The 22,131-nt window shown below is 35.1% G+C and overlaps 1 protein-coding gene across 1 annotated transcript in view; it reads left to right on the top strand.

Moving 5' to 3' along the window:
- The window catches only part of LOC106869135 (uncharacterized), a 70,738-nt gene that overhangs the window by 21,214 nt on the left and 27,393 nt on the right, over nt 1-22,131 (top strand). Inside the window, exons 10-17 of the mRNA XM_014914710.3 lie at nt 1,216-1,458; nt 3,930-4,205; nt 5,656-5,941; nt 7,304-7,478; nt 10,094-12,702; nt 15,429-15,636; nt 16,319-16,479; nt 18,253-18,377. Coding sequence (XP_014770196.1) covers nt 1,216-1,458; nt 3,930-4,205; nt 5,656-5,941; nt 7,304-7,478; nt 10,094-12,702; nt 15,429-15,636; nt 16,319-16,479; nt 18,253-18,377 — 4,083 coding nt within the window. The remainder of the gene's footprint in view (nt 1-1,215; nt 1,459-3,929; nt 4,206-5,655; nt 5,942-7,303; nt 7,479-10,093; nt 12,703-15,428; nt 15,637-16,318; nt 16,480-18,252; nt 18,378-22,131) is intronic.

Genomic DNA, 22,131 nt, shown 5'->3' with positions numbered 1-22,131 from the left:
ACAGTATTTATTCCAGCTTTTATGATCTGAGTTCAAATCTCACCAAAGTTGACTTTGTATGTATGAGTTATGTTCTGAGATCAATTTAATCATCTATCACCACCGTATTTAATTTCTGGCCTTGTGCCTGTGTTAGAAATAATTGTTATAATTATTACAAGTAGATTGGTAGAATCATTAAAGTGCCAATTAACACCCTACCCTCAAAACTGTTGGTTTTGTGCCTTTACTGGAAATTATAACAAGATGTGGATGGCAGTAATAGTAGAGATGGACAAAATGCCTTGTAGTATCTAATTACTACACTTTATGTTCTGAATTTAAATCTTGCTTAGATCCACTTTACCTTTTATATTCCAGTGTCAATAAAATAACTACTAGCTGAGCAAACAAAGGATCATCTGTTTATTTTCTCAATATGTTAGATATAGTAACTAACTTACCCTTCAAGTTATACCCTACCATCTTAAATAGGGACATGACGTATTGGATCTCTTAGAAGAAATGGGATTATCATGATTGCTAATTCTTTGCTTATAGGTGTGCTGGATCAGGACTGACCTGGGGCTAAATGATAACAAATAACTATCAGTCAAGTACTAGAGAGAGCATAATTGATTAGACCCTGCACTTGTTTTCTTAAATTGCATGTTGAATTGTGTCTTATTAAAAGATTGGTCATCATTGTCTTAATTTTACATCTGTTTTTCCAAGCTGGCATCAGTAGGATGGGTTCATTTTACTCAGCACCATTTTACTTGTAAAGACCCCTCATCATCTCTTTTGTGAGGCCTAGTATTCTTAGATCAAACCTCGTCACTAAGTTGAGGTTTGATTACATCTTGTATATGCTCTTTCCACTTTCATCATTTATGTTAGTTGGTTGTGTATATAATTTTTCTTTTGTTGTTTGTAAAGATAAACATTAGAGTAGTTGAGTTTTATTGATAAATAAGATATTTCAGTTTTGTATGAGTTTTTAAAATGTTATTTATACTCAATTTCTTTTATTGTAAAAGATTTAAGTAAGGATATTGTGAGATATTCTTCTGTGATCAATGTGATCCTTTAAGTAAGGATATTGTGAGATAACTGGATATTCTTCTTTTTCTTACTGCTGCTATTAAATGCTTGTAATTATGAATTTTAAATTTTCTTTATTTCTATTCTTCAAAGAGTTTATATTAACCTGAATTAATTTTTTTTTACTTTCAGTGTGCTAAAGGTTTCAAATCTGATGATGAAAATATTGAAGTGGACAAGGTTTCAGAAGAGAATCAATTTCAGCTTAGTCTAAAGAGGGAATTTGATCTAATGGAGAAACTGGAATTATTTTTGGAAATATTTGAGAAATTATTTGGTGATAAGAAGACATTTGATGACATGCCAGCTATACAAATTACACAAATTCTACAAACTCTTCTTCTTGCCAATTCTATTTACACCTTAACTCTCAAGGTAAGGTCTACATACATACATACGTATGTATGTATGTATATTAAAGTAACACACTTGGTCGTGTTAACAAAGGGGTGTGGGTTTGACTCCCATGTGGATAGGAAAGCCTTCTTTTTTCTGTCGAGGGCTTATATGCCCCTTTATTATACTATTTTCCTTAGTCATTGCATGGTGATCGCCAGAAGCTTTAAGTTTATATAAAAGTACCATTATTATTATTTACAGGATTGTAAATCATGGCGCTATAATAAAAAAAACCATTTGCTCTGAAAGCATGTATATATATATATATATATATATATATATATATACACACACACACACACACGTGCACATGCACTCACACACATTGTGTGTGTGTGTGTGTGTGTGTGTGTGTGTATATTTTAGTCAATCAAATTCCAACAAAGTTTGATTTTCATATTTTTGTATTTTTTACAATTTTACAATATTACATATTACAATAATATGAGTACTTTCATGCTTTTTGTAATCTTCAGGTTTATGCAGTAACAGTTATTAACAGACAGTTGTGCTTCATGACAACTTATCAGTTGTGAAGGACAACTGTCTGTTAAAACTGTCATTGCATAAGCATGAAAGTACTTGTATTATTGTAAAATTGTAAAAAATACAAAAATAAAATGTAAAAATCAGATATGTTGGAATTTGATTGACTACTATATTTATCTATACACACCATCATCCTCATTTAACATCAGTCTTCCATGCTGGTATTGGATGGGTAGTTTGGCAGATGAGAAGCCGCAGAGCTGCATCAGGCTCCGATTGTCTGTTTTGGCATGGTTTCTATGTCTGGATGTCCTTCCTAATGCCACTTTGTTGTGTGTGTGTGCTGGGTGCTTTTTATGTGACATCAGCACAAATGCTTTTTGCATGACACCAGCATAGGTACTTTTTATGTGGCACCAGTACCAGTGGGATCGCCAAGCAGCTTTTAAAACAACAGGCCATTTAGCTGAGAAAGGGAGTGAAACTGAGGGAAGAAACTGTGTGTGCCAGGTGGGAGGTTAGTGTATAATAGGGCAGTATAGTTGTCTTACTATTGAGGAGACACTTGATTACCCCAATAGGATAAGGAAGGTGGGAGAGAGAGAGAGAGAAATGGATGGTGTTGGAGATGTATTGGGGTCTCCCTACAGGGAACAGGAAGAGGGAGTATAAGTGGTACAGAGGGGATAGTGGAGGATGGTGAGAGAAAGTAGAGTGGCTGGAAGAGGAGTATGATAGATATATATATTCAACTTCTGTCTCTCCTTCTCCCACATATACACATACATGTGTTTATGTGAAAGAGAAAAGTTGGATATGAGAGGACTGTACAGACTTGTAGATGAAGGATGTATATGAAATGCTCTGCTGGAAAATAACCCATTGAATGCATGAAAGTATAGAGAAAGAGATGATGATGTGTAAACTAACTTTGATATATATATATATAGTCTATTGGGTTAATCTGTATCTTAGAAAATGATTTAGTCATTGAATAGTTAAGCATCTTTTCTTTTCTTATTTACAAACATTAAAAAGATTTTTCAACTAATGTTTCCTCTTTCGTTTGTTAGTTGAATGTTTGTAGTGTTGAGAAGTGTATTTATTAAAATAAATGCTTAGGCATGTCTGGTAAAGTTTTTGTAGTTCTCTATCATCCATATCATCCATGTAAGCCTGAAAATCATTAGATAGAAGATGTACTCTGGATTTTGAGACTATATTTGTTTTTTCCTTAAAGTTATCAGTTTAATCTTGCTTTGCTATTCCTTGTATTGAAACAGATCAGCTGTTTTGTAAATGTGTTTGTCATCTCATTTTACACCTGTTCTCCTATAATTCTTGAATTCACATACCCAAATCTGTGTTATTGATGCTAGATTTGTAACTAGATACTTTATATGGCACTACTCATTCTGTTACAAAATTACTATCCATTTTACAACTGAGATGAGTAAAATAATTTGCTTTTGTTAAAACACTATAATATTCACTTGAGTGCAGTGCATACTTCTCCTAATGTGATATTTCTCCTACATCTTGCATTTCAAATCAATGGCATAATTTATCCTTATGTTTTTTTTTACTTTTTACACTCATATATAATGGTAACTTATAATTTTGACTAGTGTTTGGTATTTAATTTCTTCTATTGTATACATGTAAATATTGTATTATGTGCCACTCCTGCATTCAAAGAACTTTATTCTGGGGGACTACATGTAGTCTTTTATGTCCCTGCTGTACAGTAACCTTTTAAGCTTGCCTTAATTGAGTCAATCTTACTTGTCTCTCTATAATCTTTCTGAAACAAAATGCCCAAATGTCAGTGCTATAATAATTATCTAAAATAATAAACATCGTTTCTGCATTTTTTTTTATTATTAAAAAAAATTGATTGATTTAAAAAACACAACCAGCATATTTTCAACCTACATCTTTTCTTTTCTTATTTCTAGCCCCTGCATTCACTTCGTATATTGACAGTTGCTCTGCAAGTAGTTAATTTATCAGCTAATGTATCTGTTGAACTGCGCCATAAAATCATCTTGCATTTTTGTAGTACTCTTTCTTCTTTTGGTGCTGTGGAAGAAGCATGGTCTATATTAAATGCTATGTCTGATTCTGCATCAGATGCCAGTACAACTGCTAATATCAACAGTGAGGATTCTGAAACTATGAGTTCACTTTTAAAGATGCTTACTCATGTAGAATTATTTTTGAAACAAAAGCAGGTATGGATAATTTTCATATTTTTATTCTTGTCTTTTCCAAAGTTGTATTACTATATATTAGAATCAATCTTCTTTAAAGCTTGCTTGCTCTTATTTGCAGAATTCTTGATAAAAAATATTGTTGCATGTTCGCAAAAATACTGGATTATGGTAAATTAGATTTTCTAAATGTTGATATTTGTTCATATAATTTATTAATGTTAGCATACATTAACATTAGCATACATTATAAATTTATGCTTTTATTTATGTATTAGGGTGTTTGGAAAGTAATTATATTTTTTCCCCACTATGAAATATGAATGAACCAACCACATCAGAGTCAAGGTTGAATGGGTGGGAATTGTCTAGAAATAGTATATCATCTCTTCTATCTGGCAGTGTGTCATTCATATTTATTTTGGTAATTAACGCTATGGAGGATAAGAATTTTATGAACCAACATATTTGCCATTGCTTACTGTATGAGTTTTGAAAGAAAAGTACCGCTACAGAAGCAATGAAAAGCATTTCTGAAGTTTATCCAGATGCAGTGAAAGCTCATACATGTCAGCTGTGGTTTAAAAGGTTTAATGATGTCACTTGTGACATATCTGACAAGCCTCACTCCGGAAGACAACCTTTTGAATGAGACTATTGTATTGGATCCACGTTAAAGCACCAGAGATTTGGTGTAAAAATTTAATGTGTCATCTCCAACTATCCACAAACATCTCAAGCAAGTTGGGAAAACATGCAAAGAGGGAATTTGGGTTCCACATGAGCTTACACTTGAGAACTGAACACAACATTCCACCATCTGCAGCAATCTTCTAATCAGGAATAACAACCTGTCATTTCTGCAGTGCACTGATACAGGTAGCAAAAAATGGGTTTTGCATCACGTCCATTATGAGCTACTGGAACATGGAAGGACCATCAATGCAGATATCTATTGCCAACAACTTGATTGTGTAAATAAAAAATTACGTTGGAAGAGACCAGCTTCAGTAAATAGAAAAGTTTATTCTCCAGCATGATAATCATGACCACACTCTTCAAAACAAACTCAAGAAAGTATAAAATCGCTAGGATGGGAAGTTCTTCCACATCCTCCATACTCACTTGACTTAGCACCTATAGATTTCCTTCTGTTCCAATCACTAGAACATTTTATAAGAGGCAAAACATTCAGAAACAGAGGGGAGGTTGAAAACTGTCTTTTGAATTTTTTCTTCAGAAAAAGAAATGGGTTTCTATGAACATGGCATAAAAAAGTTATTTTCCTGTTGGGCTGTAGTCATTGAAAATGATGGTGATTACATTCTTGATTAAAACTATTTAGATAAATGTAGTTTACATTCGTTTTTATATCCTTTCTGGTAAAACACAATTACTTACTGAACACCCTAATATATATATAAACATTATCGCATTCTGAATAGCATTCTAAAATGTCTTGTGCTTTCAGTTTACCAAGGGTATTGAACTAAATCAAAAGGTTGCATCTCATGAAATCTTCCAAACAAACAAAACCAAACTTGCTTGTGCCATTCTAGGATTTTCTAAACGTCTTTCGTCAAAGCTGAAACTTGTTCCTGCTACAAATAGTGATTGCTCTGATAACAGCTATTCCTATGATGAGTCACCACTAGAATTTGCTTATGAATCTGTGAGAATGTATTCAACTATAGTGCAGTACCTTAATAAACCAAATAACTTTGATTCATATACCTGTACTCCATTTGCTGATATAGGTATGTGATACTAGATTGTATTTGTACTTCCTAATGTTTGTTTTGGAATTATTAAAATTTTTTTTGTTTTTTATGTTCATCAGTTTTGGCAATTATCAACTTTCATAAATGCAGATAAATTTCCCAATTACTACAGTTGGTTGTAGAACCTGATAATAGTTGATAAACAACAAGTAATACTATGTTTAAAGTATACCCCACTCATTTTTCGTTTCCTTAACAGAAGAATTATTTGATTTCATATTAACCAATAAGTTAATGAATGAAAACAAATGAATTTACCTTACATGTCAATATTTGATTATATTTTTCTCTATTATAGCCATTAATATATTGAAAGCTGTTATATTGCTTTGTACGAATGTGTGTGTCAGTATGTTTCTATTGAATTTTTTATTTTTGTTTTGCATAGAGTTGATTTCATTTAAAAAAAATTTTTTTATATAACTTGTGGTTTGTCTAGTATATAACATTGAATGGGGTTAGGCTGTGTCCCTATATTGAAATATCTTACTAAAAAGGCCAGTAGAGGTGGGGATAAAATAAAAATGTTTTGTTAAATAATTTGGACTATCTACCTTTAAGCAAGTACTGTATTTGATGGTCTACAATACGCACGAGTGCATAGGACGCACCCTAGCATAGGCTATACTTTTGTAAAATAAATTATCTCTAAAATAATGTTTTAATTCCTCCACTTACCTGTATAATTTTGTTATTACTGGAAATTATAAGCAATTTATTGCATCTACATTCGATATAAACATACCGTAGGCTAGGCTACTAGGCTACATCTACGTGATCTCTGATGTATAATTTTGGCCAACATTTGCGAGTTTTGAACCTACATTGAGTGCATTGGACGCAGGAGGATTTTTTAGGCCATTTTTGGGTAAAAATGGTGCACCTTATAGGTCATCAAATACAGTAAATAGCACCTAATTTATTTTTGTATGGATATACTGAAGTGGTGCACATTATTTCAATTCTTTTCAACAATTTAATTTTGATCATCTTCCAATTTTAAAATAATTTAAACATTTTGTTAAGTAAAATTGTCCAGGTAATCATCATTCCAGTCGAGATTAAACACCAAACTAATGAAGAACAATTAAAACCTGTGTAATTAAGTGTTCTTTATTTCTGCCAAAATCTCTCTAAAGAATCACAAGGGTGAATGTGATTTATTTTTTACTAACATCATATATTTGCAACCAGCATTTTATTTAGTGTACTATTTTTATCATCCTCCTCCACTTCTTTACAATGTTAAATTAGAGGTTTTGTTATATTTTACAAAATTTTATACTCTTGTTCCTTGCAACATTTTAACAGCTAAAGCTATTTTAAATTGTATTTCAGGCTGTAGTTGGGCTGGAAGCTTTGATGCCCTTGAAAAGTGGGAACTTGTTTCAAATCTGTTGGAATCTCTTCTTCATTTAAGTCTAATTTACTGTTATGTTGGTGATGAGAGAGAAGCTAAGTGTTTCATCAAAGAAGGAATAAAACTGTCTTATATTCTGGCATTACCAAGATGGTAAGTTTTCTTCTTTTCTTTTGAAATAAAATCAATGATTAACTGAGATTTTAGCTTAAGGTGTTTGTCTATTAACACAGATTATGAACTGAAATCTTGATGCAGCTATTTTATTGTACTTTTAGAAAGGAAAGGTTATTCTGTTTCTGCAATAACAGGTTCAGTTTTCAGTCATTTTAACAATTAATAGATGACTTAAATTTTAAAATAGTTGTCATGGTCATAATAATTATCCTCATCATGATCAGATCATCATCATTATAATATTTCTCTTCTTCATAATCCTCATATTCCTTATAATTCTCATCATGATCATCAACCTCATCGTAATCATAACCTAACAATGGCATTCTTCAATACCTTGAATCTCTCTTTCTCCTCAGTGATCATTGGCTTTCACATTTCCAGATCTACTCTTTTATGTCACTCACCTGTAGGTTTTTGCTTTAGAGAAGTTTTGAATTCATTGTACTGTTGTTGTTTTAGATACAGCAAAGCTATTGACCATATCTGTGGCCGGAAAATCTCCTATCAAAACTTCTTACTTATCTATTTCTCATCTCTTAGATTGGTAGCTTCTTATGTTCATCATCATGGCATGTGTTGCTGGAGTTCTTTCTGCACCACTCTCAAACAACTCTGGTGTTCCCTCTGGTTTTGTCCATAACTCTCTTCCTTCTGTACATCAATGATCTACTTGCTACTACTTCCAGTAATGCCTACTTTATGCAGACGATACAACTCTTTATTCTTCCCTAACTTTTCCTGCCTGTAACAGAGATTTTGAGAGATTCCTTCAGTGAAGCTATGCCAACCTTATCCCTTTTAACTGCAAAAAAAAACAAAACAAAAAAACCCCGAAAAACTCGAACACTATTTGTAGCAAGAAAACGTCACCATATCACACTCCTCTTAAACAGAGCAGCACTTAAAACCCTCACAGTCACTGCAATTACTGGGCCTCGGCCTCACTGAAGATCTCTTTTTGGTGAAAGCACAAGATCCTTATCATCAAGGGCTAGAGAATACTTTAGTCCTTAACAGCCATTGATACTGTACAAGGAAAAAGTGAGCCCCCCACCCTCCTATGAAAGACTGCTACCCCTATAACTGCGATAGTACTATTATAATGGAATTATCATTATTTTAACATCCACTTATCCAGGCTTGCATGGGCTGGGTGGAATTTTTTAAAGCCAACTGTCTACATTCACATACCCTTCCTGTTTTCACAGAAGATTGGGAACAAATGACACCGCTTGCTTAATGGTGACACTTGTTTACAACAATCATGAGATGTCAAGACAAAGAGACAGTAACACAGACACATACATACATATTTATATATATGATGTGTTTTTTCAGTTTCCATCTACCAAATCCATTTACAAGGTTTTGACCAGTTAGGGGCTATAATAGAAGACACTTGCTCAAAGTGCCATGCAGTGGGACTGAAACTAAAACGGGATAGTTGGGAAGCAAACGTCTTCCTACATAGCTACTGCCACAGCCACCACCACCCGCCACTGCTTCTATTTTTCCAATTGCTGAATTGGGTTCGGTAGATCTACCATTCTTTTTTCAGCTGGTATTATTTTGTGTCATGTAGCTTGTCTTTTATTGTGTGATGTCATCTGTTGTTATTGGTATACAATAGACGGTGCTAGTATAGTATGTGGTCTACCACGTTGTCAAACAGTATAGCCAGGGTTATCTACCTTAAATGTTCAGTTTGTAAAGGGAACCAATTTTTCCATTATACGGACATTAACAACAAATTAAACTGCAAGCCGAGCCTGAGTTAAATTTTAGAACTAATATTTTTCTTTATCATGGATATACCCATGACCACAGCAGTGACTCTAACAGGAAAATCTAAAAATACAGTAACTAACTGGTACAATATGTGCTGCGAGGTGTGTGGAGCCATAATTTATCATGTACGACGAGGGAGGATGGTTGAAACAAACGATAACCCCATTCAGATCGACGAAGCAAGATTTGCTGGTCGACGAAAATACAATTGAGGAAGAATGCTGAATGGCGACAATACTCCTCTGTCTGAAGAGAGTGATGCAGAACAACGAAACAACAGGAACCATGGACGTAGAATTGATCGGCCATGGTTTTTTGGTCTTAAACAAGGCTCAGACTGTCGATACTATTGTGTGGAACGGCATGATGGGAACAGTCTGGTCCCAATTATTGAAAGAAAATGTGTAAAAGGTTCACCAATTCATTCAGATGAGTGGCCTGCTTATAATAATTCAAATGCTATAGGTTATCACCATCTGACAGTGAACCATCAACGACATTGTGTTAATCCAGTGACTGGAGCACACACTCAAGCCATTGAGTAATCATGGTTAGATGCTAAAACTATGATTCTGAAAAAAATGATCTCTGAAATATCTGAAAGGTAAGGTAGATAACCCTGTTTGACACCGTGGTAGACCGCATACGATACTAGCACCTAATAGACCACTACTAAAAAAAACCCAGACATTTAGATGTTGAAATTTAAATTCTTGGTAATTTCATCAATACATTCATTCAATGGATTTTTTTGGAGCTGTAAAATTAAATTAATTTCAGTTATTACTTTTCCTTTGCAGGAATGCAACATTTCAGATACTGTTGGCTCGTATCAACTTACTTTCTAATAAGATAGAAAGTGCTGCAAAAGCTATGAAAGAGGCCAAGAACATTCTTCTAACTCAAGAAAATGTGGTCAGCAGAAAAATTAATCAAGAAAATATGAAGAATCTTATAGGAAATACGTCACCACATAGTATTAATGTTTCTACTCCAGAAATGTTCAAAATGGATGATCAGTTGACTACTAAATTCCGGTGGTCAGGTGAGTTAAGTGATGAAGAGACTATTATGAGAAAGGATAATACTTGTATTTATGAATCAACACCTTTAAAAGTTACTGACACTACTAATGTAAGCTCTCAGTTCTCTGTTGATATTCCTGTCCTTGATAATGAAGACCATAAGCTTAAATGTGGTTGTCATTGTTGTTCTGATGTGGTTTCACAGGACCTGTTTTTGAAGTATTTAGTCACTCAAGCTGAACTTGAACAACTTACTGGCAATGATATTCTAACTGAAAACATTTTGACAATTGCTGAAGATCAATATTTAAAATCATGTAAACATATCAAAACTAACCTTGAAGGTTTGCTTCAAGGAAAATCACTTAGCTGTCTTCTAAATCAGATGTGTTCTGAAAATTTTAAAGTTACTCCTGAAAATAGCTTATATATAAACAATTGTTTGTTTACTCTAAGTAGATCCTATCTTATGAGATGCCATCTGGCAGAAAATTGTAGTCAATTTCAGCTTTGCTATGAGTATGCAAAAAAGGGATTACTGTTATTTCAGAGCAATCATTTAGATTTTAGTAATCCCGAAGTTCTTTATCTTCATACTGGTTTGACTGTATGTTTGTCAAATGCTCTGAGGTACATTTCTGATTTTTCAGATATTGAGGAAATTATTTCACCTGATCCAAATTTAGATGTAATGACTTTGAAATTATCAAATATGTCACTACAATCTGAAACTGTGTCTTCCGGAACAATAAAGACTAATATTGATAAATGTGTACAAGACATGGAAACATTATCAATTATTGACAAAGCAGATAATAAAACCAGAAGAAATGCTAAAAAGTCAGTGTGTAAATCAAGTAAAGAAAGAATGAAATCACAATCCAAAAATGATAATCAAAATGGAGAATATCCAACCACTGTTTTGAACAAGGAAACATGTATATCAGTTGACTCCTACAAATGGCAAAGTGCTCAGGAAAAGTTTAAAGATTGTATGGATCGAAAGACAAAATTGTCTGCTTCAGAGATATTTAAAGACATTACAGCTGAACATTTACCCAGTGTATATGATGATGATGTCATTTCTGAGAGTGAAACTGGTGAAAAATCAGTTGCTCTTGATGTGGATAATGATTTGTGTGAAAGGGTTGTGCTAAGTAAGAAATTAAAGACCAACAAAAATATTCCAAAAGTTTGTCCAACAAAGACCAAATGTTCATCTAAATGTGAAACAGATAATTTTCTTGCTAGATGTATACAAACAATACCTGCTTCAAGTGTGTGTGATTTACTTCCTCTCCCAGAGAATGAGTCTCTTGAAAAAGACCAAATACCTTCCAAATTGAGAGACAAGAAAAGACAGCCTAAAGTTAAAACACAACCTCTTTATGATAGTAAAGTACCACAGAAGTTAGAAGCTCCCAAATCTCTACCTTTAGAAGTTTCAACTATAAAAGTAAACAAAAGAAGTAGTCGACAGACAAAATCTTCTGCAAGACCTAAGTCTGCAGTTTCCAATCAAATTATTAATTCTGAACTGTTACCTGAATCACACTGTGACTTTGAATCCTGTCAAGATTCTGAGCCAACAAGTAAACAGGATTCTCCACTTAAAAAGTTTCACAAGACTCTGAAATCAAGACCTAAAAAACTGCTAGATGATCAAAGTGTTAAATCTAAAATTTCTTCTGAATCCCAAAATAAGGAAGAATGTAAAGTTAAAAAGACTTCCAGTCAGAAGTCTAAAATTCCATCAAAAATAATAAAGCCATTATACAAAGTGGAAAATAATGTGAAAATCACCAAGACCACAGCCAAGTGTAAGAGTAATCCAATCATAGAAAATCTAAAAAGTAAAGAAGAATTTGAAAACAATATCTATAACTTTGATGAGAAGAGTGATAGTGAATCTGGTGAAAAGAAAGTGATCAAAAGGAGAGGCCGACCCCCAAAGAAAGCTGTTGGGTGGCAGTCAAGGTTGGCTGAGGCTTCAAATGTCATTGCAAGAGAACACCGCCGTAGTGAAGGGACAAATATATCAATTGATAAAATATTTTCTATGTCTCCAGAGCGTCTCTCAGTTGTCAAATGTGACAATATTTGGCAATCACCACCATCGCCTTCGTTTGAACAACATAACACTTCCTTTTCTTCTGATATCGACTCACTTTACCATCCTGCTTGGAAGAATGCTGTAGATACCGATGATGATGATCCTAGTTTGTTAGGTGCTACATCTTTTGGTAATCTGTCTGTAAGTTCATCTGAATTAGTACGAGCTGCAGAAGATAGTGACAGTTCTTTTGAATGTAAAAGGAAACCTACTTTGAATAGAGAGAAGTTATCTAGAAAATATAAAATGCTTTCTGATTCTGAAAAGCCAAGTAAGTTTATTTATTGTTTTCTTTTATTCTTTTTCACATTCCTTATTTAGACTTGTAATTTCTATTCTTAAAAAATCTTGAAAAATATATAAATTTGGCAGTACTTCAAGTGAAATATCTCTTGTTTATTATCATATTAGTATCAAATATTGATTTCTAACATGCACACAAGCCTCCAAATTTGTAGTGGAAGAGTTCAGTTGACAGAATTTAACCAGCATATGGTTGTTGCTTATTTTATGAATCCCAGAGGGTTGAAAGACAAAGTCAATGAAGCTAAATACTCAAAAACTGCTATTTCCAATATTTTATTGTTACCAAATAGTATAAAAAATTTATTGTATAAGAAAAGTTAAAATTTATGCTAGTTTGTTTAAAATATAGTTTAGGTTATAATCAATTGGTAATACTTGTGTACTAATAGGGACAATATCTAAGGTCAGGGTGAGGTAATAAAATATATTTCAATTTTGAGTGATCAGTTTTTTGGTTGTCTAGTAAAAATATTTATTTCACAACCTCATGGTTTCAGGTTCAATCTTACCAGATGGTAACTTGGACTGGTGTCCTCTTATATGATCTCAGATTGATCAAAGCCTTGTGGATGAAATTTTGAAGATAGAAACTCTGCAGAAGGTTGTTGGAGGAACTGATCCTGTTCTTGGAAGGCAAACTTAATTGGTCAATAGGTTTAGCACCACCAACTGGCCCTTAGTTGTCTCTAGAGAAACTGACTCAGTTGTAAGCATTTAAGCTAAGCCTCCAATTTGACAGTTAATTTTCTCCATCCAACTAGTCTTAGAGGCTCTGAAAACATTCTTGATCATTGTTCTTCCTCCTTTGATGGAGTCATTAAAAATAATGAGTAAAATGTACTTTAATGAATGGTTGTCTTTAGTATGGACATTCAAATGTAAAATGCTTGCTCCAAAACTTTTCTTAGTCATCTATATTTACAGTTAGTTATTCTTAAAAAAATGTATCTTTTTAAAAATATCATGTAAAAGTTGTGAAAATTGTTTTCTTTGTGTTTTTTTCTATGTTGTAAAGATTCACATAAAACATCAATTGATTCTTCTCATCTTTAAATTTTGTTTTGTTCTTTTGTGAAAAGTTAATAAAAATTACGTTTAGCTCATGCATCTGTAACTTTGTTTAATAGAAAAAGGCGAGCTGGCAGAAACGTTAGCATGCCGGGCGAAATGCTTAGCAGTATTTTGTCTGCCACTATGTTCTGAGTTCAAATTCCGCTGAGGTTGACTTTGCCTTTCATCCTTTCGGGGTCAATTAAATAAGTACCAGTTACGCACTGGGGTCGATATAATCGACTTAATCCCTTTGTTTGTCCCCTCTGTGTGTAGCCCCTTGTAGGCAGTAAAGAAATAAGAAAAATGTGGATGGAGTGCAAAGTCTAAAGGTTGGCATTCTGGGGCTATGAGTTGTACAGAATTGCTTGTAAGGGTATAGGGATGGGGATGTGATATAATAGAAGTGGTGTGAGTAGGAAAGTTGGGCGTGTTGAGTGAGTTTGAAAAGTAATATGTAACTTTTTAGTTCCAAAGAGCAAATACCAAGGAGACAGGCAACTGTGGGCCAGGGATTGTAATTCGTATATGAGTGAGTCTTTGCTAATTAGTTCTGCATTGTGTGGATCTTGAATTTTGATCAGAATTGGCCCTAAAGAGAAGATTAGTCTTTGGGATTTGTTGTAATTAGGTTATGTATCTCAGATTACCAAGAAAGACCATCAGAGTATGGAGGAGGCCTAACATTTGTAAGAACTTTTGTAGTTGTCCCACACTATAGAGGGGCATGCACAAAATTATTTATTTCATATATGACACGCACACACACACAAACTGTTACTAAATAAATTGTCTCCTTAAACTTGGAGGAGTCTCCTTAAACCCTCCTGTGTTAAAGTTGGTAAGGATCAAAACAACTGTAAATCAAACACCCCCATTGTTATTTTTATTAGAGACTGATTAATGCAATAGTCAGTGAATGCTACAGAAGTAAATGCACTAGTAGGAAGATGCTTGCTATTTATCACTAGGTGAGCCTTGACTGAGCAGATCTCTGATCAAAAACGTTCCAGCTGTGACCATCCTGTCTTTTTCTTATGTACAGCAAACCCAACACCATATTATTAAACATGTCCTTTTTCTAAGACAGATGGTGAGATGTGATTTGAAAGATACTTGACTGCTACTTTGGATGGTGCATGTTCAGATGGTGCTTTTTATGTGCCACTGGCACGGGGAGCCAGTCAGGCAGCACTGGTAACGACCCATGCATGAATGGTGCTTATTGCATGCCACCAGCACAAGAGCCAGTCAGGCAGCCCTGGCATCGGCCACAATTACAATTTCCATTTTTGATTTTTGATTGTTGAATGACCATATAAATGCACCCTTGGTTTATAGTTGTAAGATGTAATGATTTGATTAAAGAATAACTATCAGATTGATAATGAAGCATAAGTGAAATATGAGGCAAACAGAAATTCTTAAGATTTGATATTTAGATTAAATTTTTTAAAGTTATGACTTCCATAAATAAACTAAGATACAGTATGGTGACTTGAAAATATACTGTTTTGTCAAGTTACAAATATTTTTAAAAAATAAAATTTTTTTACCCTTCATCTTTACCTTTTGTCTTTTTCTAATTAATGATAAAATATTTAATATATTTTTTTATGATTGTTATATTTTACTTTCTAGACTCTGAATATTTACAGAAGAATATATTGGAAAATGCTTACATGCAGACATCTCACTTTCCTCTATGTTCATTACATAGCTGTATATGCAAAAGTTTGGCTGTTAAGTATCTTCCAGAAAATCCCACAATGGCAGCTTTCTATCTGAATGAAAGCCAAGCAGTGACACTTCGTCACAACTTAGCTATTCATTTAAACAGAAAAATTAGGTAAGTACCAAGCTCCAGGCTGTGTAAAGAAACAGATTAATAGACTTTAAAGCATGAGAAATATCCTTCATGGGATAGAAAATAAAGCAATACCGTATTGTAAAAGTTGGAGGAACTATCTTTTATTTTTTACAGAATATAGATCATTACTAGTTTGATTAGAAAACTCATAATTTCTCAAAAAGCTAACTTATGTCATAGATATAAGATTAATATTCTTCACTAGTAGAGATTAACATATCAAAATACTAAATGCTATTCACAATTCTTTAATAACAACTGTGTAACACTGTTTATGTATGCATGGTTGACAAAATAAGAAAAAAAAAGCTTTCAGCTTCTGTTCATTAAAACTGATGAAAATAAACTGAACTTATTCTTCATATTTTTCAGAATGAGCTTCATCTATTTTGTCATGTGGATGGTTACTCATACTTATGAATATGATAATATTTAAGCCATTGGTTTTCTTTTTGTTTAAGTTAGGAAACTATTGTGACTCACTCAGTTATTCAGCTTATAGTATTCAAATGACATAGAGAATGTGCCTGTATTTTGGTGTTGAATGTTTTATTAAGTAATATCAAATCTCAAGGAAATACACATGGCATAAATAAATATTATTTGTAAGATATTAATAAGTTACTTTATTTCTTGTCAAAATGATATTTTTAATATTTAGGAGATTGTTGAAAGATCCAAACAGCAGTGGAGATGTAAAGAAACAATCTGATCCCTCTGACCAAAACACACTTGTAGATAATTTACGAAAGGCTAAAACAGCATTGAAGTTTGGGCAGAAAAAGGATATTATCCCATCTTTAATTGAAGCTATCCATCCAGGTTTGTAAATGTTTGTTTACTTACGTTGGTGTATATATAATGTTTGTTGTGGTTTGTGTAATCTTTGAAACTATTGTCTCCAGGAAAACAAACTCCTCTGCACAAGAAAATTCATCAGCATTTAAGATCTTCTCTGAAACACTTGTAATTACATTTAGTCTTATGAACATGTTCCAAAATTCTAATTGCAGAATTAACTGAAGACCGTCAAAGGCTAAAAATATAATATAGCAAACACTAAGTTGTGACCATCATTTAACATCCATGTTCTATGCTGGTATGGGTTGGACAGTTTAATAGGATTTGATCAAACCAGGACAGTACAGCATATTCCTTTTCTACATCTTGAGCAAGGCTATTTCTCTTCTCCATGGCAAACTGCTGTGAAAATGGGATTTTTACAGATTAAATATGTCCCAAATGTAATTGAACTGATGATCTAAAAGTTTGTTCAATTCACATACTTCTTTCATGCGCCTTACTGCATATTTTGTTCTAGCTTGATGGTGTTGCACAAAGTCAGTAAATAGTTTCTACTGATTTTTTAGAGGGAAGCTATGACTTCCAAAGTCCTTTCAGGATTGTCTTTCTTGGTACCTAAAGCTGGTGATAGCCAAATAGTTTGAAATGCTTTCATTGGTCAACAGAGGGCACCCTAAAATAACTATCTATGTTTTAACACCTGTTACCTAAAGTGAGAATTTTCTCAACAAACTGCAATGAAAATGGTCATTTTACGAGTCAAATATGTTCCAAACATATTTGAACTGATCAAAAAATTTATATAAGTAAAATAATACTAAGAGAATGAATGTGATAAAATTGAAGAGAAATAACAATATTTCAATGCAATGTCAATATAGAAAATAAGCAGAAACTTGGCACTGAGTATTCAGTGGAAAAATAAATGAAATTTTTTTTTATATGGTTTGGTAACTTTGGTCAAGTCAGAAAGGTCTTTGACTTTTATGACTTGACCAAACTTAGTTTCTGTCAGAATTAATAAACTTGAATCCAATGCTGCTTCTCCAGCCACACCATACCATATCTGCTTGTGGTATGATGTCATTTTTCTGTTTGATGTTTCCTAAGAATGTTTTATCTCTTTGAGCTGTCTTTCTCTTGCTTATTAAATTCCTTGTGTCAGTCACCACAAATCATACTCAAACCTTTGAAGATGATATAATCTAGTCCTCCCTCCATGCTGTTATCAAAAGTTCACACCACCTGACACTTAATTCTGTCAATGCAAACTGACATTTCTGTGATAACTGACTCCATAAAATATCATCTGTTTATGTCCATTTTCCCATGCTTGCATGGGTTGGATGGATCTCCTCCAGCACAATAATGGTGTCTCATCAATTGTGGTTTGTTATCGTTTTGTTAGCTTGAGAAAACTACACCACTTATTCCTAGTTCTTATTTAGAATCATTATCCTCCTAGACAGGTTGCCTGTGATGTGACTTGCAGAATCCATATCTTGTTTATTCATTCACTCTACTCTATAACAGTCATTATTTATTCAGAGTAACTGTTAGTTGTCTTGTTCACTTGAGTGCCCAATGCTGTAGGCAGCATATTTTCATGTATCTTTATGGTACAGGGATGACTTAAAAAAATATTGAATAATATTGTAATGTAATATAATAGTGGTAAGTGTTCAGCAATATGTTTTTTCTCCAAGAAAGAACATATAATACTTTGTAGAATTGTTTTCTAAGATTTTATTTCCTTCATTCTGTATCTCATTTTTGTTTCTTTTTTGTTAGATCTAACAGTTTGTCAAGTGTCTGTGATTCATCCACATCATGATGTCCCATATCTTATTGTTACCCGCTATCGAAACAGCTCTGTTCCAACAGTAATTTCTCTGTCAGGTTATGGCACTACGCAGGTCAGTTGTTTATAAATAATAATCACTTTGATTACTAAAAAGTTATCTATTTGGATTTGGTAGATGGAAACTGAAAGAAGCCTGTCGTATATATGTGTGTGTGTATTTGTGTTTGTCCTCCCAACATTGCTTGACAACCGATGCTGGTGTGTTTACGTCCCCGTAACTTAACGGTTCGGCAATAGAGACCGATAGAATAAGTACTAGGCTTACAAAGAATAAGTCCTTGGGTCGATTTGCTTGACTAAAGGCGGTGCTCCAGCATGGCCACAGTCAAATGACTGAAACAAGTAAAAGAGTAAAAGAGTAATTGTTTCATGTTCTTTGACAGAATCAAATAAAGGCAATTCTTAGCTTTGTGTTTTGTTCCATAATTAAGAGGGAGTTAGATTGTTACAGATAACATTTCACAAATAACCTGTTATTATCCACAGTTAAATAAACTGAAACACATAGACTGCATTGTTCAGAAACATAAAATAATGTGAACTCAAGCCTCATAATCTGGTAGTGTAATATGTTATTGACTTTGTCAGCCATTTTACTTTTATAAGAAAATTTTATGACCTTTCTATTAATTAATAACTATTTGAACCTCCTAGAATTAGCATCTACCCTCTCTTTTATGACACCATCATAGTAATTTACATGTTGAGTAAACTGGAGATGCCACTACGATAGATTGCTTAATAAAGAGAATGAATGGGAGAAAGAGAGCCTGCCTTATGTCGACCCAATAGAGGGACCAGCTATCCGAGTTGATAGCACCAGGGTAGATAAAGCAATTAAGAGTATGAAGACCGGGAAAGCCCCCGGCCCATCAGGAATCACTGCAGAGATGCTCAAAATATCTGGCAGTGTTGGCTATAGCCTAGTCACCCGTATTACGAACCAGGTGATACACGAAGGAGTCATACCCTATGACTGGTGTAGCAGCATCATAGTCAACTGCTACAAAGGTAAAGGGGACGCTTTAGATACAAATAATTACAGAGGCATCAAGCTGTTAGATCAGGTTATGAAAGTTACAGAGAGGGTCATAGCCCAACTAATTAGGGAGCGAATCAATTTAGATGAGATGCAGTTTGGGTTCGTGCCAGGTAAAAGCACTACTGATGCCTTATTTCTAGTGAGACAGTTGCAGGAGAAATACCTAGCTAAGGATAAACCTCTGTACCTGGCTTTCGTTGACATGGAGAAAGCCTTTGACAGGGTCCCCCGATCCCTTATCTGGTGGTCAATGAGGAAACTTGGGATAGAAGAATGGTTAGTGAGAGCTGTGCGAGCCATGTACAGAGATGCTGCCAGTAAGGTGAGGGTTGGAAATGAGTACAGCAATGAATTCCGGGTAGAGGTAGGGGTCCACCAAGGTTCCGTCCTCAGCCCCCTATTATTTACCATAGTCCTCCAGGCAATCACAGAGGAGTTCAAGACAGGCTGCCCCTGGGAGCTCCTCTATGCTGATGACCTTGCCCTAATTGCGGAGTCACTATCAGAACTAGAGGAGAAGTTTCAGGTGTGGAAGCAAGGTCTAGAATTGAAGGGCCTTAGAGTCAACCTAGCTAAAACCAAAATCCTAATAAGTAGGAAGGTAGATAAAACACAAACCCCTTCAGGTAGATGGCCCTGCTCAGTATGTAGAAAAGGAGTAGGTAGTAACTCTATAAGATGTACCCGGTGCAAGCTATGGACACATAAGAGGTGCAGCAACATCAAAGGCAGGTTAACTAGCAAGTTAGTTTTTGTTTGTGGCAGATGTTCAGGTGCAATAAAGACTGCAAACAAACAGGAAACAACTTCTATCTCATTCCAGGGTGAAAAACTAGAGGTAGTCGATAGCTTCCGCTATCTGGGCGACCAAGTTAGTAGTGGGGGTGGGTGCGCTGAAAGTGTAGCTGCTAGAATAAGAATAGCCTGGGCAAAGTTTAGAGAGCTCTTACCCCTGCTGGCGACAAAGGGACTCTCACTCAGAGTAAAAGGCAGACTGTATGACGCATGCGTACGAACAACCATGCTACATGGCAGTGAAACATGGGCTGTAACTGCTGAGGACATACGTAAGCTCGCAAGGAATGAAGCCAGTATGCTCCGTTGGATGTGTAATGTCAATGTGAATACCCGTCAGAGTGTAAGTATCTTGAGAGAAAAGCTGAACATTAGAAGCATCAGTTGTGGCGTGCAAGAGAGACGATTGCGCTGGTATGGACATGTGGTGAGAATGGAGGAGGATAGCTGCGTGAAAAAGTGCCACACCCTAACAGTTGAGGGAACCCGTGGAAGAGGTAGGCCCAGGAAGACCTGGGCTGAGGTGGTGAGGCAAGACCTTCGTACATTGGGCCTCACCGAGGCGATGACTACGGACCGAGACCTTTGGAAATGGGCTGTGCGTGAGAAGACCCGGCAAGCCAAGTAAGATCGTTGCCAGTGCCCCTGGACTGGTTCTTGTGCGGGTGGCACATGAGATGCACCATTTTGAGCGTGGCCGTTGCCAGTACCGCCTGACTGGCTCCTGTAGGATTTTCGAGCGAGATCGTTGCCAGTGCCCCTGGACTGGCTTGTGCGGGTGGCACATAAAAGACACCATTTCGAGCGTGGCCGTTTTCGTGCGGGTGACACGTAAAAGCACCCACTACACTCTCTGAGTGGTTGGCGTTAGGAAGGGCATCCAGCTGTAGAAACTCTGCCAAATCAGACTGGAGCCTGGTGTTGCCATCCGGTTTCACCAGTCCTCAGTCAAATCGTCCAACCCATGCTAGCATGGAAAGCGGACGTTAAACGATGATGATGATGATGATGATATATATATATATATAACCTCACAGAGGCAAAGTGGTTGAGCTTCTTTCAAATGTTGGGCCTCACAGAGGCAATAACCAAGACATTTTTGGCATTATGTTGTGCTTAAGAAGACCCATCAAGCCAAGTCAAATCGTAGTCATGACAGATACCAGTGTCATGCGAATGGCACCCATACCAGTGGCATATAAAAGTACCTTTTGAGCATTGGGCCTCACGGAGGTAAGGACTGAGTTCATTTGGCATTATGCTGTGCTTGAGAAGACAACCCATCAAGCCAAGTAAAACCACAAATGGCACCCATGCCAGTGGCACGTAAAAGCATCCATTACGCTTTTGGAGTAGTTGGCATTAGGAAGGGCATCCAGCAGTAGAAAACCATGTCAAAACTGACTGGAGTCTGGGGCTGCCTTTCAGTTTGCTAGCCCTGGTCAAACAGTCCAACCCATGCCAGTATGGACAATGGACGTTAAATAATGATGATGAATATGAGAGGTTTAGTTCACTGATGATCTAAACCAATAGGTATGCTGTGTAAGTGTTATAATTGGTCATCTGTTAGGCTCCAAGGTCACAGCTGAGGCTGGAGCTAGGGATCTGTAGTAGGCTTCCGATTTAGCAGGAGAAGGAAAACAAAACCAAGGCAGGACGAGTGTCTCAGGTCATTTAGAATATTTAATTAGAGTAAGGTGAATCCTTTTTTGATTCACCTTATTCTAATTAAATATTCTAAATGACCTGAGATTATATATATATATATATATATACACACACACACACACACACACACACACACACACACACACACACACATAAATACACATATATATAGATATATATATATATTTATTTACTATTTCTTTATAATTATATAAATGGTCTTGCTTCCTTTTTGTTTCATCCACACTATGTGAGTTTTGTTTGTTTCACATAAATAAATTGGATGGGATTCAAATTA

The sequence above is a fragment of the Octopus bimaculoides genome, chromosome 3 (assembly GCF_046866305.1).
Source record: "Octopus bimaculoides isolate indiv1 chromosome 3, ASM4686630v1, whole genome shotgun sequence".
Lineage (NCBI taxonomy): Eukaryota > Metazoa > Mollusca > Cephalopoda > Octopoda > Octopodidae > Octopus > Octopus bimaculoides.
Note: the sequence above shows the minus strand (reverse complement) of the source record. Positions and strands in the feature narration are given on the sequence as shown.